A 17,753-nucleotide genomic window follows, 5' to 3' on the forward strand; every position below is an offset into this window, starting at 1 on the left:
ATATATACTTAGCTGATTGTTCGATCCTGCCTGCCTAAAAGCCAACCATAGATCATTTTCAGAAAAGATTAATGGGTAAAATCAGCCTGCCCAGACATGATTTGAATCTCGGCTGATCCCGGAGATTCGAACCGTCTAATGCCGGCTTAAAACCGGTCTCTGCAGCTCCTGCACACCCGTACTCAAGGAGCCTTGAGCGGTGGACTGTTGCTGACTTCATCAAGCCGAGAGCAGGCCCCACAGACCTGTTCTGAATGTAAGGACACCAGGAACATTCCACCGCTGGATCAGGTGAGACTAAAGCCTTCTCATTTCCCCTGGAAAAAAATGGCAGTTAATCCTTTCAGTGCAGGCAAACTATCTTTTGCCCAGAGTTGGGCTTTAAGTCCTTTCTGGTGGATACCAACAGCTTGAAATACCCACTTGCATCTTTTGTGTATTTGGGAGTACTGGTGGTAAGCTTCTCCAAGTTTCCTGGTTCTGTTGATTTACACCTATTACAAAGTGCATATTGCTTATCATGCTAGTCTCTTCATAATGCAAGACAAAGAATCTAGGAGAGGAAATCACTTCTAATTGCTGAGGTAGATGGACAGAGGTTTTTACGTTTTCTTTTCTAAGAAAGAAATATAAAAAGAAAAGAAACCGAATCCGTGTCAATATAATCCATCCAATCACAATATTATCTTAATCCATAATCGATATACAAAAATAAACAGATGAATATGATACTATTAATCAAATATTTACTATAGAAATGGTTTGAAGAAGGGGGAATTCATTCAATCTTGGGGGACAAGTAGCCCTCAGGGAATAGATCCACCTAATCTCCCTCAGAAGGACCTTCCTGTCCCAGCCCTCTCTGGGATCCTTTGGAAATATGTCCAAGCCTAAAAAAAACGGACAGAAAAGGGGCGATTATTGATAGTCAATAGCTGCATATGTGACTACTGGGGAGTACAGGGATTTGTAACTATAAACCTTTTACGATGCAATAATGAATGTTGAGGATATTTGCAACACATAAATCTTTTTATTTTTTTAACAAATCTCCTATGTTTGTTATGAGATTTTTTCATTTTTCATGTACCCATAAAATGTTGTTTTAACTTATCCTGTTGGTGGTGGTGTACCTTGTAAGGCCCCTTTTACATGGGCTGTCCGAACAGGTCCACCTGTCAGTTTTTCAGACAGACCTGATCGAACCTTCCATTCACACCTATGGAGCGGTGGATGTCAGCGGTGACATGTCCGCTGACATCTGCCGCTATCCTGTCCGCCAAATCCAGATGGATGGTGGTCCTATTTTCCATCCGTCTATTTTGATCGGATGAAAGCAGACAGGTGGTTTATTTTCACCCGATTTTCCTATAGAAGAGAGTGGGACTGCACAGTGAGTGGAGACAGACCTGTCATCTGCTTGCTCAGGGGGGATCAGCGGAGCAATCCCCCTGAGCAAGCGGAGTCTGCCAAACGGAGGCGCCCATGTGAAAGGGCCTTAAAGTCCCATGGGCAGTTGAATTTTTGTTTTGCATGTTTATGTAACCGTTCTGGTCAGGCACACACCCCCTCTCCCCAGCCCTGCATGTCTTTTAGTAGACTTTATGAGGGTTTTGGTTTTTACTCCTGCAGTGATAGAGACAAAAGGGTGTGATACATCAGCTGGGCTTGAAAAAAAAAGGGGGGTGCATTTTTCAGTGGTAGTTATGCATTGTGTGACATTGCACTTCCTCAACTGCTCCACAAATGAAATTTCACTAGAATCACATAACTAATCTTTCTTTCCTATTAGATGAGCATAAGGGGATTCACAAAAAAATAAACAACTTATGTGAAATTCCCATCTGTTATTTGTCCATAGCCAGGCATTGAATAACACTGGTTAATTATTTTATGCCCTTTAAAAACAGGATGTATAAAGTACATTTCTGTCTATCCAAGAGTGTTTGCTCTCTCTGCATGTGAGACCTATGACTTTGACTGACAAACAGATATCGCCATATATACTGTATTTATTGGCGTATAACACACACTTTTTCACCCTGAAAATCGGGTGCAAATAGTGTGTGCGTGTTATACACCAATACTACAATTTGGGCTGCCTAATTTGGGTGGCCTCTGTAATAGGAAGTCCCGTCTCCTGGGCCGACATTGGACCAGTGTTCTGTCTATCATAGAAGCCGGTCCAGGAGGCAGGACTTTGTATTAATGAGGCTGCCGAGTAAACAGGAGAGTCTCGCTGTATGTAATCTGTCGGCGCTCGTCCCGCCCCCCTCCCTGTCCCCTCCGAGGCAGCAGTAATCTGAGGTGAGGCTGCAGATGGGTATTGATCAGGCTGCATTCATGGCAATGGTGAGGCTGCATATAGGCATTGATTAGGCTGCAGATGGGCATTGATCAAGCTGCATTGATGGGCAGTTGTGAGGCTGCAGATGGCATTGATCAGGCTGCAGATGGGCAATGGTGAGGCTGCAGATGGGCAATGGTGAGGCTGCATTGATGGGCACTGACCCTTATTTTGCGTCAAAGTTCTCTATTTAAAGTTTACGTTTTTTTCCTGAAACTTCCCTCCTAAAATGAAGGTGCGTGTTATACGCCTGTGCGTGTTCTATGCCGATAAATACAGTACCTTGGCTTTCGCAGTTAGATTTTGGCTGCAAATGCATGTCACATTCAGTAAATTGAATGCATTCAGTAAATACTATTGAGATGTGTTCAGGCTAGAACTCTTGTGATGGGAACTGGTGTCTTGAAGCCAGATTATGTTATGCCGGGAGAGTATGCAGCCCACCCACCAGATTATTATACAGCACTTTTCAACATGAGAGCAGACAGTAAAATTACAATACAATTTAATACAGTAGGAATCAGAGGGCCCTGCTCATTAGAGCTTACAATCCAAGATGAACATAAACATACTGAATGCTTCTAAGGCTTACTTCTCAAAGTGTACCTCTAGCCAAAACTTTTTTTTGTATTTTAGTCTTGCATAATGAGACAGAGGATAGTATTCAGAAACACTGCGTTATACTGCCACTTTCAGGATCACTGGACACTGGCAAAGCTGTAAGCCCAGTATAACCCCTCCTGCTCCCTTACATACATGCCTCAGTTTTTTGCTAGTGTCTTCAGAAGAATGGACATCTTCTCTCTGCTCTGGAGAAGCAAAACCTTTTCACTTTTTATCAAGACATTTTTTCTTCTTCTATCAAGATTCTTCTGTTGCTCCAGAGCCACTGGGGCTCCTTTTTGCAGCATCCAGGTTATTTCTTGCCTTACCCTGGAGAGGCAGTACCTGGACTGAGTCAGGAAGAATATGCAGAGCGAACTTATTTGGCGCTTACTTAGGCTTATGGTTCAACGCATTGAGTTAGCTGAGGTACATTGCTGAGGTACACTGGTCTGGTGAAACAGTCCCTGAAGACCCCTTAGGGAATATGTCTACTCAATAGGTGAAGACTACTGAATTGGCTTGTCCCTAAGACACTGCCGATCAGCCTGGGGTATACCACAGGAGAGAAGACAACTGCAGTAAGTAAGGGGTCTTGCCCTTTAAAGGGGAGCCCAGGTGTGTTGCTCCTGGCCCTTAGGGTTTCAAATACGAAGCACCAGCTTCAACACATTTAGTCCCATGTTGGCGGCAGGAATTGATCTTTTCCATTTTGAATCTTTTCTATTTTGAATCTGTCACCTTTTGGTTTACCGAGCTCCGGCCCGGGCGCCCTCACCTAGTCTGTACAACCTCCTTCTGAGTTGATCTTATCAACTTAGCAATCCTCTGGGATGATTCTTCTTGCCTCCATGCTGCTTTTAATGATAGCCACAGGTGATAGTAACCTTTTCTGTTTTGCAGTGTTATTTTGAATACCTCTAGGGGAAATCAATCACATCTATACCATGATGGATCATAAGTTGCAAGGGGGCAGCCCTGGGGATCCTGCCACCTCATGTTTCATGAACAGCGTGGGGGGGGTTGCCCGTGGCCTTTTTTTAAGGGTTTCTGCCCTTCTTGGGGTCCTCCTCTACCTCTTCTGTGGCTGAATAGATGGGTCACCTTTTGTCATTGTTGGAGTCAATGGCCTGCAGGCCCTCTCTACGTCTATACTAGGGTCTGTTTCTGATCATCTTCCAGCAGCAGCTGCTGTTAACCATTCAGGCTTGGTAGATTAGGATCATGTTTTGTCTGGTTCTGTGGACTCAGCGCATGAGATTCAGAATACTGACGTATCTTTAAAGTAGTAAAAAGGCAGGTTTTTTTATCTTAATGAATTCTATGCATTAAGTTAAAAAGCCTTCTGTGTGTAGCAGCCCCCCTAATACCTGTGCACGAGTGCCTTAGCAATCCAGGACTCTCCCTCCTGATTGGCTGTGAGACAGCAGTGGCGCCATAAGCTCCCGCTGCTGTCAATCAAAGTCAATTAGCCAATCAGGAGAGAGATGGGGCGAACCATGGCTCCATGTCTGAATGGACACACTGAGCTGCGGCTCGGCTTGGGTGCCCCCATAGCAAGCTGCTTGCTGTGGGGACACTCGACATGAGGGAGGGGCCAGGAGTGCCGGCGAGGGACCCGAGAAGAGGAAGATTAAGGCTGCTCTGTGCAAATTCACTGCACAGGGTAGGTAAGTATACCATGTTTGTTATTTTTAAAGAAAAAAGACTTTAGTATTACTTTAAGGGCACCATTTTCATCCTTATTGATTCAGTGCACATGTACCTTTACTTTGAGCAGCCTGATTCACCCTTGCCAAAAGTCATTAGCCTGTGCTTTCAGCTTACTGAAACTTTCCCTTTCCCTGTACACTCACGGTTACAAACAGTCTTGTGCGGTGACTGGTCTCCGCCTGAAAAAGGTCTTTGCCTCACCTAAGCGGTTTTCTTGGCAGTATACTATTAAGAACAACAGTGAAGAATACAGTGTCTTTTTTGGCCAATGCGCTACAGGAAAATTTGAAAGCCTGCTAAGACCACATTTAAAGGAAACTATGGATTTAGAATAAATTTATATTTTTTACTTTTTACCATCACAGTGCGTTTTAAGAAAAAACGGAAAATTGTATCATACTTACCGTAATTTTCCTTGGCAGCATACCTGTGATAAGCTCCGCCCCGGACTCCGCCCCTCAGGATAGTGAATTCATTATTATTACATCGAATACCAAGGGAGGGCATGTATGCTGCCATGGATATGCACCAGAAAAGGAAAATTGCGGTAAGTATGATACAATTTTCTGTTTTCCTGGTGCCTCCATGGCAACATACCTGTGATAAAAGGAATGGAGAGAGCTGACTCAATTGTCCCCCTCTCGAACTCCACTGAGGAGAGTACCCTTGGATCAAATGCTATAACTTCGCATGAACGTGCCCTGAGATTTTTCCAAGTAGCCGCTCTGCCCATTGTTTCCAGAGAGACATAGTCACCCAGGACGAAGAAGCTGCCCTTGATGAGTGGGTTCTAACCACCGGAGGATCCAACCCTCTAGCCCTATACGCCTCTGAACCAGCTTACAAATCCCAGACGCAATTGCTCTTGAGGCCGTTTCCTACCTTTCTGATCTCACCCCAAGGGAGTATGCACAAAATGCTTGATGCTCCAAAGGGTGCTGTAAGCTGTAGGCAACATCCTAGGACTCTGGAAATGTCCAAACCTTGCAAAGACCCTGATCGTGGGACTGGAAGGGTAAGTAGAACCCACGCTTCTGAGAGTTACCGCCTTGTCTTAATGGCAGTTTGCTGTAAACTCTGTTGCTTATATTGCTAACCATGAGTGTCAACTCTTCCTGGTAGCCGGACTATACCAAGGAGACCATGGGCACCGTTCAGGTAAGAGGTTTTTCTTACAGGTGTATGAGAATTTAACTATGGGTTTTTTACCATTCAACCCTTCTGGTTTAGCCACCATGAGGCATTGGCCTGAATTGGTTCCCCACTTATTCCTTAGCAGGCAAAGCCCGAATGTATCCTGACGAATCCTAAAGGGTTGTCACACTTATTGAATATGTGGGAAACCCCCTCTTGGGCAGTGTTTCCATTGGCTTGACTCCAAAGCCGCAACAAAGAAGTGTAGGCCCCTTTTCAAAGCCGCTGAATTTCCAAGACGCATAGATGGGGACGAGTAACATAGAGATTAATGGGCTGTAACCGAGAGAGTAGCCCGGGAAGGTACCTTGGGGAAGAAAAATCCTGCCCTGTCTGCAATTCCACTCTTATCCGGAAAAGGATATGTGTATATCTTCTGCCTCCAAAGGCTTGCACTTCCGAAGCCCTCCTTCCAGAAGTTACCACCAACTGAAAGGTAGTCCTGTGTCAGAATCCATTGATGGGAGGATTCTGATGGGGCGAAAGGCTGAGCCATCCGACCGCCCAAGATAAAGGGCAGATTCCAAGAAGGTTTCACAGATGGTCAAAAAAATTTTTTTTTTCTTTTGAAGATTTGGATTAAAAGGCAAGTCTTCTCCCCCATCTCTCTTGCTTCGCTATAGAAATAGCTACCTACGCCTCCAGAGAACTTGGTCTGAGATGAGGATACGGGCTGTTTGTACAAAAAATTAAGAGGAGTGCGGAAGAATGGACCACGGCATCCGAACCCCTGTAAGTTGCAAAGAATCTGAATCCATTCCATACTTTGCATGCACAAAATTCATGGAAGGCTTTCTGGCCTCAACCAGTGTAGACATTACTTTTTCTGAGCCATCTAGGGCTTTGGAAATTTCTCCCTCTCTGCATCCAACCATGCCGGATCAATTTGTGAGGTGCTGCGTGCAAACCTCTTGAGAGAGATTAGGTAGAATCGGAATCTTGACGAGGCGACAGGCACCGAGATACAGCGGCTGGGGGAACCGTGGCGTCTTTGGCCAGAAGGGGAGTATTGCTCCCACTTCGACCGGCTCCTTCAACAATTTGAGGAAACCTCAAAATTATGGGTTTGGAGGAAATGCCCAAGATTTACCTGTACTGCCAAGGATTTAAGAAGGTATCCACCGCATTCGCATGAGGGTGAGGCAGGCACGAACAAAAACTTGGTAATTTGTCTTCCATTGATGAGACAAAGAAAACACCTTCCGGAGGACCCTGGAGAGACATGACCCAGCTGAATATCAAGGGGTGAAGAGACCACTCGCTGTCTTGCAGATTCCAGGACAGATGAACTCCCAACTTGTATTGGTGACCCGGAAGGTAGGCCGCCCCCATCTTCCGGGCGTCCAAGGCTATTCTCGTAATGGGAATGTCCCATCTTCCTAGTATTGTCTCTTCCATTGTGACCAGAGGCCTTTATGAAGAAAACAAACCTCAGAAGGCAATGAACCCAAGGTAGCATCGGGATGCAGGATGACATGGTCTCGAGTCAACTTAAACCAACTGACGTCAAGAGGCTAGAGAGAGCAAGCTGACGCAACAGATCTTCTAGAAAAAAATAGCCGCTACCCACTGGGGAGGCAAACACACTGTTCTGGTTGCAGAAATGAGGAGAGCACCTAGGTAAATGAGTGGGATAGGATGAGAAGACCCTTTTCCCCATTTATTGGCCACCCGAATTCTGGAAGGGAGAAAAGCTGGACCCCTGAGAGGTGCTGGGCCTGAGAACACTATACAGGGACCTGCATCTTTACAGCCTGGGTTAGAATATCATCCTCTTTTGGTATGTCCAAACTAAAATGTTTTTGAAGTACCACAAGCATTGACAATAGGATCAAGGTTGAAGAGAGACCTAGAATTGGCCCTTTTTTAAGGAAAAAAAACAATAGGCTTAGTAGGCCTAATGGTATCTACAGAAGACAATCCCTGTCCAGCAATGACTTAAAGGTTCTCCCCCCCCCCCCCAGGCAGCTGCAGAGGACGAAGGGGAGACACTTGAACTGGAGATGTGTGTGTGACCAACCACCAGCCTGGAAAAAACATCTTGAGGCTCTACCTGGATCATGCAAAACTCACGGCTGCACCAGTTGGATGACCGCTAGTCAGGATTCCAATTTGCAGATATTTAAGTGCGTGAAGAGAAATAGAGGATTCAATATCCACTCCTGGTCTTCATTCCACATCCTTTTGGGGATCACAACACAAAGCGTTAAATAGAGCCCTTTGAGTCTCCTGCCCAGGGAGACTGGAACTTTGCCCGGGAAATAAAACTTCCAGTGGATGGACTGGGAAGCCTAGATATGCCCAGAACAGACGGTGGATAACATCCAGGAATCCTTGCAACGGCTGGACCAGCCCTATTAAAAAGGTTTCGCCCCCTCCTGGGGATTGGGAGGATTCCATTGCTTACTAGATTTCAAGATAGTGACTTGAATGTTTCTCCAAATCCTGTTAGGATTTCTGTTCTGCCGGACCCCTGAGACATTCTTATTCCTGGAGGAATGACCTTTGCAGGCAAACTCTATAACATGTGACCTCCTCCATCTTGAGGGGAAAAACCCCGACTTCCCTCGAGTCACCCGGGAGCATGCCTTTTCAACTAAGACCTTCTTGTGACAGGGGACTTTTGCTCCCATTCCGTTTAGAGGATGCATATACAGCTTAAGGCTTCAGCCATAGATCCCGCTCGGTATCTTGAGCTCCCCCCAGTGCCTCTATGATATCATCCTTTGGCGTAACTTGCCGAATGGCCACCTCAATGTCTTCAGTCTAGGCCCCATGGCATTTATGACTGACGTAAATGCCACTGAGTCCCTGATGACTTTCTTGATTAAACCTGTCACTTGGCCCTCAGCCTAGTGTGACTTGCTCCAAACAATCCTTGCAGACCAGCATATCTGACATAGGGACGGCCCCAGAAGCTCGACACCTCCGTCTGGGAGAATTTGATGAATGGTGTTTCATAGATGTGTACCTTTCACCAGAATGGCTGTGTTTGGAGCTTGGCTGGGAATGACTGCTGCAGCGACCAGTAGTCTTGTTAGATTTGCATCGTCGCATAGCGCTGAAACAAAAGTAACAGCGTAAGGCACTCTTTTTAGTTCCAAAAAATAAGAAATCCCCCCCAAAAAAAGGACATTTTTTTTTTTTTTAAATTACATTATGTGCAAGTCCTTGCCTAAGAAAACAAGGGTCTTGGTCTGACGGCGGCTGACTCATAACCGTGGGGGCAGGCAAGAGTCCAAAAGGCAGTAGAGCAAATACTAGAGAATAAAGTAAAGAGAAAGCCAAAACAAGAAGGGGGGGTAGAAAGCACAGCCCTACCTTCTGACACTAGGTATAGCCTAGGAACCAAGTCTTCTTTTCCCTCTTTTTTTTTTTTTTTTTTTTTTTTTTATTATACCATAAAAAAAAAGAAACATCCATGTAGCGAAGAAAATATATTTAATTATATAAAAGCACTCTCTACTCTACTTTTTTTTTTTTTGTATTGCTGATAACCAAAAAAAAAATCACCCCTTTAAAATCAGCCCGAGAATACTTACCATAAACACCCAATACTGAGGCCACCGGAGCACTCAGAAGGACCTGCAGGGACACAGCCTAGACTAACTAAACCACTTCGGATCATAAATTAGACAAGGGGAGATGGGACATGCACGTCCCCCCTCCCTAGCTCCGCCCCCCCCCGAAGCTCCCGTCTTAAGTGAGGGAAAGCCACAGGGCTCTACCCACAAGTAAGATGGCGCCAAGGGCATGCGCTGGGCGGCCGAGCGTCGCTCAGCCAATCAGGGCTCCCAGCGAAACACAGAAGTAGAACCAATCGGCAGCGCTTTTGTGCCTCTGCGCTCGCCACCATAGGGCTTTCCCCACAAGAAAGATGGCGACGTGAGAGTCATCCACCTGTGCCGAACAGCCGGCAGCACCGCTCGGCCAATCAGAGAACACCAGAGTTTTTAATATCACCCCCTCAGCGGCGCTTTCGCGCTGACCGCTCAGAAGAAGCAGAGAAAACAGACAAGCAGGAATAAGCAAATATATAAATACAAGAAGGCTCAGAAAAGAGCCCCTACCTGTCCCCACTGCCAAAAACCAGCTTTGCCTAAATTGCAGAACTGTTGCTCCAAGTTTGGAAGCTGCTGCTGCCCCAAAAGACCCTCAGAAGGGGCTCCCCTTTTATCAGTGCTGTTAGCAACCCAAGATAGGGGGCTGCATCTGGGAGAGGGTTGAACCCAGACGGAATCTGCACATGGCAGAGGCAAGACACACACTGACACTATGCATCAGGTATGAGGAAAAAAAGGAGAATGCTGGGGGGGGGGTTCTCTTTTTTTTTATAATTAATTCACTATCCTGAGGGGAGGAGTCCAGGGTGGAGCTTATCACAGGTATGCTGCGATGGAGGCACCAGGAAAATAATTTATAGTTGTTTTTTGTAAATTGATTACATAGTGCATAAAGAGAAAATTTAACTAGGGGTGTCCAGCCTTTGCCTTTGAAACAGTATACATTCCTATAGGTATACTGCACACAGTTTTTTTTTTTTTGGGGGGGGGGGGGGGTTGTTTTTTTTGTTAAAGCAGTCAGGTTACTCCAAACATCTAGTAGAATAAACCACAGTTCTGTGGATTTAGGCTGTCTAAGTTGCTTCTGTAAAGGCCGACAATTTTGAAATTTTACTTTCTGCTATAAAACATATCCAGTAAAAAAAAAAATGTAAAAAGTTAAATTTCTTCATCAATTTAGGCCAGTATGTATTCTGCTACATATTTTTGGTAAAAAAAAAAAAAAAATCCCAATAGGCGTATATTGATTGGTTTGAGCAAAAGGTATAGCGTCTACAAACTATGGGGTATATTTATGGAATTTATTTTTTATTTTTACTAGTAATGGTGGCGATCAGAGACTTATAGCGGGACTGCGATATTGCAGCTGACGAATGGGACACTGACACTTTTTTGACACTTTTTGGGGACCAGTGCCACTAATACAGTGACCAGTGCTAAAAATATGCACAGCCACTGTAATGACACTGGGAAGGGGTTAACATCAGGAGTGATCAGAGGGTTAACTGTGTGCCTAGCCAATGCTTGTGTACTGTATGGGAGGTGCTTTTACTAGGGGAAGGCATTGATCCATGTTCCTGATTACCGAAACATAGGATTAATGCCTTCCCTACTGACAAAACGAGGATCTGCCTTGTTTGCACGGAAGTGCAGGATCACATAGGAAAGTGATCCTGCTCAGCAGAGCCGCCCTGCTGTCATATATGTAAGTTATATGGTCGACAAGCAGTTAAAGAGTGACTCCACTTTTGAGGAAAAAAGCAATCCTCTCCGAGTTATCAATGTACTTTGCAGGGATTTTAAGAAACGTTGTTGCAACTCTAAAGGAAAAAATGTTCAGGATTAATCTGAATGGGAGTGACATTTTCATTATTAATCAACTGATGCACTGCAGGGTCTGCATCCCTTTAGAAGTGATTAACCCTTTGGGAGTATCTCAGCAAAAATAACATTTTTGTTGCAGAGGATGCCTAAAATCTCACTTGTATCTTTGTGCAGACTTCTGGGTAAATTAGTGAGCCAATAACACAAGCAGGACATTAAATTTCTGAAAGTGTTTTATACACTAGTGGTGTATGGAACTCCTCCAGTTTGCCATATAGCATTGAATTTTACAGAAAATGACAGTGCTGCAGATTAACCCTTTCATGACTAAGCCTATTTTTGAAATTTGGTGTTTACAAGTTAAAATCTGTATTTTTTGCTAGAAAATTACTTAGAATCCCTAAAAATTATGTATATTTTTTAGCAGAGAATCTAGAGAATAAAATGGAGATTGTTGCAATATTTTATATCACACGGTACGGTGTGTTTTAAACGCAAATTTTTGGAAAAGGGACACTTTCATGAATTTTAAAAAATCCAAACAGTAAAGTTACCCCAATTTTTTTGTATAATGTGAAAGATGATGTTACGCCGAGTAAATAGATACCAAACATGTCATGCTTTATAATTGCACGCACTCGTGGAATGGCGACAAACTACGGTACCTAAGAATTTCCATATGCGACGCTTTAAATTTTTTTTTTACGGTTACCAGGTTAGAGTTACAGAAGAGGTCTAGTGCTAGAATTATTGCTCTCACTCTGACAATCGCGGTGATACCTCACATGTGTGATTTGAACACCGTTTACATATGTGTGCGCGACTTCCATATGCGTTTTCTTTGCTGCGCGAGCTCACGGGGACGGGAGCGCTTTAAAAAAATTTTTCTTATTTATTTTATTTATTTTTAAATTCATAAATTGTGTTTAAAAAAAAAAAAAATGTTTTGATGACTTTTATTGCTGTCACAAGGAATGTAAACATCCCTTGTGACAGTAATAGGTGGTGACAGGTACTCTTTATGGAGAGATCAGGGGTCTAAAAGACCCCCCATCCCTCCTTTACACTTCAAAGCATTCAGATCACCGAAAACGGGATTCTGAATACTGTGTACTTTTTTAAAACCGGCGCCATTGGCAGCCGAGTAAACGGGAAGGGACGTCATGACGTCGCTTCCGTGCTTACAATCTGAAGGCTGGAACGAAGCTGCAAACAGCTTCGTTCCAGCCCGCCCCCAGCTGCCGGAGGTATCGGATTAGTCACCAAGCCTCCGGATCGACCGGGAGTCCCGGTAAGAGCGGCAGTAGGCGGCGGGAGGGGGGGACGTCCCCTCCCGCTGCTCCGTTATAACAGCCGAGCGGCTTTTAGCCGCATCGGTTGTTATACACGGATAGCCAATCGCCGGCTCTAAACAACGGTACCGGGATGATGCCTGCAGCTGCGGGCATCATCCCGGTATAACCCCCGAAAGCCGAGTACGCACATCTGCAGACGGTCGGCGGGAAGGGGGGAAAGGCAATTTTTCATAACATGCAATTACAATATGGCTTGTGTTGCAGCTGTATATGCTTTATTATTTTTTTATTTCCCATTTTGTCTTCCACGAAAGTGGAGTTACCCTGTAAGATTAGGGTTCTGTGGGGGCCATACATTCTCCTCCTCCTTTTCTTTGGTTGAAGGTATTTATGTATGTTTGAGGGTATTGTCCCGCTGCAGAATGAATTTGAGAGCAACCAGATGCCAAAATTATGGTGTTGCCTGATGGCAAGTGTGAGCGGGTCTGTCACACAGAGGCTTATATAGCCTCTTAGTCTGAGGAGAAAACGTTTTTCCCGCTCATTGCCTCGTGACCTTTTTTTTTTTTTTTTTTTTTTTGAAAATTAAAACTTTATAAAATATTTTTTCTTTGGCAACCACAATCCCATGATGCGGGTGCTTTATTGCGCCCACTGTTCATGGGTCGCTCATTCTGTTGTCTTTGTAATTTAAGCTAACTTTTTGTGGAGCATGAGAGAGAACCAAACCTACAGAATAATGACTGACATTCACAACCTTTCTCCAGCCATATTTACATTCATGTCTTAGCATTTTCCATCATTTTGGAATATTTATTCAGTATTTGGATGTTCCTTGGGGTTGTGTGTGACACCGTAAAGTACCTCTGTTTTCTGTTCTTTTTTGCCAATTTTTTTGTATAATATCTCTTTAAAAGCATGTCCTTCTTCCCTTCAGTTAAAATTTTTTGTATTGAAAACATGAGCTTCTGTAGCAAGCCAGCTTCATTCTCTGTACGTAAAGCAGTTGGCAGTGCAGAAATCTATTGACTTGCTCCATCTTTAGGACTGTTTCGTAATCAGACTGACAGAAATCTATCTCATCAATAATGTGATTTTCAGAAAGACTATAGTACTTCCATTTAGCTCAGTCCTTAGCTATTCTGTGTCCTGAGCTTACTGTGTAGAGATGTATGTATGCATTTTAATGAAGGGCAGGTTAATCAGTGTATTAAATATATCAAGTATTATTATACTGTTCTTTATTGGGCAAAATCCTTACCATTTTTTTTTAGTAGGTGATGTTTGTATATAGGTTTTGTAGGCTTGCAGCAATAGAAAAAACAGCTGATAAGGAGACCAGTATAGGCTGGCTGTATAATGCTTTAACCAAAGGCATTAAAGGTGTTTAGCAAATTATCAGAAAATGAATATTTAAGCACCCATTTTAGAATGCTGTAAATTAATTTGTGTGCAACAGTGCTAATTTTGTTGTTTTAGAATGGCATAATAGCAAACTGATTGATTTTAGAAGTGAACTATAATCTTTTAAACGTGTTGGTGTGAAAAAGATTGTGTAAGTCCTATTCGTGTCTTCTAATGTATTAAAAACCTTGCTTTTATGTATGGTTTGTAATTATGTTAGTAAATGTAGCCATATTTGCTAATTACATATGTAAATTTTGCTTTCTGTCCAGTTGTGTTGCAGAATATTTAGCCTTGCTAAAACTTATTCTATATTAAAGGTCTTCCAGACAGGGTTATGGTAAAGTGGTTCTAAAGGCATGTTTTTTTATCTTAATGCATTCTATGCTAAAAAAAAAACTTCTGTGTGCAGCGGCCCCCCTAATACTTACCTGAGCCCCATCTCAATCCAGCGATGTTGCACAAAAAGCCTTTCCGGTGACGCTCCATCATTGGCTGAGACAGTAGCGGGCACCATTGGCTCCCGCTGCTGTGAGTCAAAGTCAGTGAGCCAGTGGGGAGAGAGGAGGCCGGCTGAGCCGTGACTACATGTCTGAATTGACACACAGAGCAGCGGCTCAGCTCGGGTGCCTCTATAGCAAGCTGCTTGCTCTAGGGGCAGTCGGCAGGAGGGAGAGGCCAGGAGGGCCGTGGGGGACCCGAGAAGAGGAGGATCTGGGCTGCTCTGTGCAGAACCATTAGACCCCTTTCACACTGATGTGGTTTTCAGGCGCTTTAACGCTAGAAATAGCCTCTGAAAAGCGCCTCCCATTCATTGTAGTGTGTCTTTTCATACTGGGCGGTGCACTTGTGGGACATTACGAAAAGTCCTGCAAGCAGCATCTTTGGGGCGGTTTGGGAGCTCTGTAAATAGCGCTCCGAAAGAGCCCTGTCCATTGTAATGAATGAGCAGCAATTCCAAAGCGCCAATTCCAATTCCTTTAGCGCTAGCTAAAGCAGCACACAGAGCAGGCAAGTATAACATATTTGTTATTTTAGAAAAAAACAAAAATAAACTTTAATATCATTAGGCATTCCAAATGATCCCAATATCTAGACAGTATTTAATCTTCTAGGATGCCTGTAGATTACATTGGGGAGTTTCAGGAGCAGCAGTTTTTGTATTTATGGCAAGACCAATATTGTAACCAAAACAATGAGGTGAACAATTAGTAATGGTGGCATGTGTGCTATATATTTGTGTGGAGTGTGAATTTTAGTGATAGATCCACTTCAAAATAGAGGATAAAGATCCAGGGGATCCTTTAGTGATGAATGCCACCCTGCTTTTTATAGTTACAAGTCTGTGTGACGCCAAGTTCTTGAATAGGAGGAAGTAAAGAAAAAAATAAAGCATTTTAACTGTTGCTAACTGTAATAAAAAGATATCACTTTGAAGGTAGGCTAATTCAGCAAACTGTGACTAACTGCAACATTTTTTTTATATTGAATTCCCCCCTGCCTTGCTGTTCACAAACCCATTGCTAAAACTATTTTTAAGGTCCTCAACTGAAGACTAAGATAAAAAAAAAAACTGTGAGCAGACAGGCGCTTTAATGCTGTAGAAACGTGCATTTTTTTCTGCATGTTATTTCACCAATCAGATAGTTTTGAATCTAATTAGTAGCAGTGAGCACTGATACTTGTATGCATCAAACCCACCATATGTGAGACAGCAAGGAGCCTACAGAGGGTTTGTTGGAGTAACACTCTTCTGCATCACAAATAGACAAAATGATTACATTTCACTGGAGTGTGCCTTTTATTTGTTGGGTTGTGCAGGCTTCAAAACTTGAAAGTTCCAATTGCATTCAGAATGTCATCCTATGCCAACAAAAGTAATACAGTTTTTGTTTTATTTTTAGACTAAATTAGGTGACCAAGGAAATCTCAGTGACCTAGTAAACCTAATTTTAGCAGCAGCAGATGGTAATAAAGATGGACATGTGTCGCTACCAGAGGCCAAGTCTGCCTGGGCACTTCTACAGCTAAATGAATTTCTACTGATGGTGATCTTGCAGGACAAGGAGCACACGCCAAAGCTACTTGGTTTCTGTGGTGATTTGTACATAACAGAGCGTGTGCAATACACCTCACTCTATGGAATAAGTCTACCGTGGATCATCGAAGTATTTGTTCCACAAGGACTACGAAAACGCATGGATCAGTGGTTCACTCCATCATGGCCAAGGAAAGCTAAGATAGTCATAGGTCTTCTAGAGTTTGTAGAAGACATTTTCCACGGACCCTATGGAAATTTTCTTATGTGTGACATAAGTGCCAAAAACTTTGGTTACAATGAGAAATATGACTTGAAAGTGGTTGATATGAGAAACATCGTCCCAGAAATGAGCTTGAAAGAATTAATCAAAGACCGACCTTGTGAAGTTGATGCTGAGTGTGTGTATGGTACTGACTGCAGCACTGTGTGTGACCAAAGCAAAAAGAGATGCACTGCAGACATAACCCAACCAAATTTAGCAAAAATATGCCTGTTGGTAAAAGACTACCTGCTTCGGGGTACCCCTTCCGAAATCCAAGACGAACTAGAGAAACAGATCTACTCATGCATTGCCCTAAAAGCTGCTACAAATAACATGGAGATGCAACATTCATTAATTTTAAACAACCTAAAAGCCCTTTTATGGAAGAAGATATCCCATACTAATGATTCGTAACACCCAATGTCTCCATTCCATCAGCCACTATCAGATAAAGGCACTTGTGTGTTATGTCTATATTATTTTATACAAGCTTCTTTTTTTTATCAAAATGTTGAATCATTTGGTTTGGGAAAATGGTGGAAAATTAAATAAGATATTCCTCTTTTGAGGCCATCTATGTGTCAGTTTCAGAAACTGTTAATATGTAAATGCACATTGTCATTACACCATTGGCATCCCATTGATTCTTGTTCCTCTGCAGTGGTTGGTGGACTGGGACTGTCTTTGCATTGCAGGACATTGGTAAAAACTTGTCTTTCATCTGGACTCGCCTCATTCTCTACTTTCAGGATGTTTCAATGCTGTGAAAATTTGCCTCCTAAACGTCTAATGGTGGAACTGAAGGAATTTTTATACAATTGACTATTATAATTTTATTTTTTAAGAACGCTGGCCAAAATACCACTCCTGCCATAGTGTGGTTGAATAAAAGCTGCTGTTTTAATGTGTGGAACTAAAACAAAAAACTCAAGTTTACTGATACGTTAGCATGGAGAATTTGCACACTCTTATTCAGAACATAAGTAAACGCTAACTTGTCATTAAAATGTTGACTGTCAAATGAGTGGTTAAGATGGTGTTAAGTTGTGATTGCAATTTTTTTCTATGATCATGCTATGTTCCATAAGAGCTTCCTTAAAAAGGTAGAACTGTGGAGCCAATCAGATTTCTCTGTCTTTTGTCAGATCTGCTTTAGAAAAATAGTAGTCAGCTCTGGTTTCTATGGGTGGCCCTTCCTCTATTTCTTTTCTCCTTTATAATTCTGCTACTTTTACATGCAGCCTAAGTATTCACTAGCTATCTTGCAAAGTCATCTGTCAATGTATGAAGAGGTCAATCCAACCAAAACGGATATTTCAGTTTTTGAGCAAAAACAGAAAAAAAGAAGAAAACGAACTTTAAAGGTTGCCACTATAATTCCGAATAGCAAAGAAGAATGTTCTTGTATTATAGTAAAATAATATAATTTATTTTGATCACATTAAAAACACATATAATGGGGAAAAAAGGGGTGTATATATGTATATACATATGAACATATCTGAAA

The 17,753-nt window shown here is 42.9% G+C and overlaps 1 protein-coding gene across 7 annotated transcripts in view; it reads left to right on the forward strand.

Moving 5' to 3' along the window:
• Positions 1-17,277, forward strand: part of DIPK1A (divergent protein kinase domain 1A) — a 274,738-nt gene extending 257,461 nt beyond the window's left edge. For all 7 annotated transcript variants that reach the window (XM_073593134.1, XM_073593135.1, XM_073593131.1 and 4 more), the window contains one exon: positions 15,848-17,277. In XM_073593134.1, coding sequence (XP_073449235.1) covers positions 15,848-16,660 — 813 coding nt within the window. In that variant the 3' untranslated portion in view covers positions 16,661-17,277. The remainder of the gene's footprint in view (positions 1-15,847) is intronic.
• The last annotated feature ends 476 nt before the right edge of the window (positions 17,278-17,753 follow it).

The sequence above is a fragment of the Aquarana catesbeiana genome, linkage group LG07, assembly GCF_042186555.1.
Source record: "Aquarana catesbeiana isolate 2022-GZ linkage group LG07, ASM4218655v1, whole genome shotgun sequence".
NCBI classification, from domain to species: Eukaryota; Metazoa; Chordata; class Amphibia; order Anura; family Ranidae; genus Aquarana; species Aquarana catesbeiana.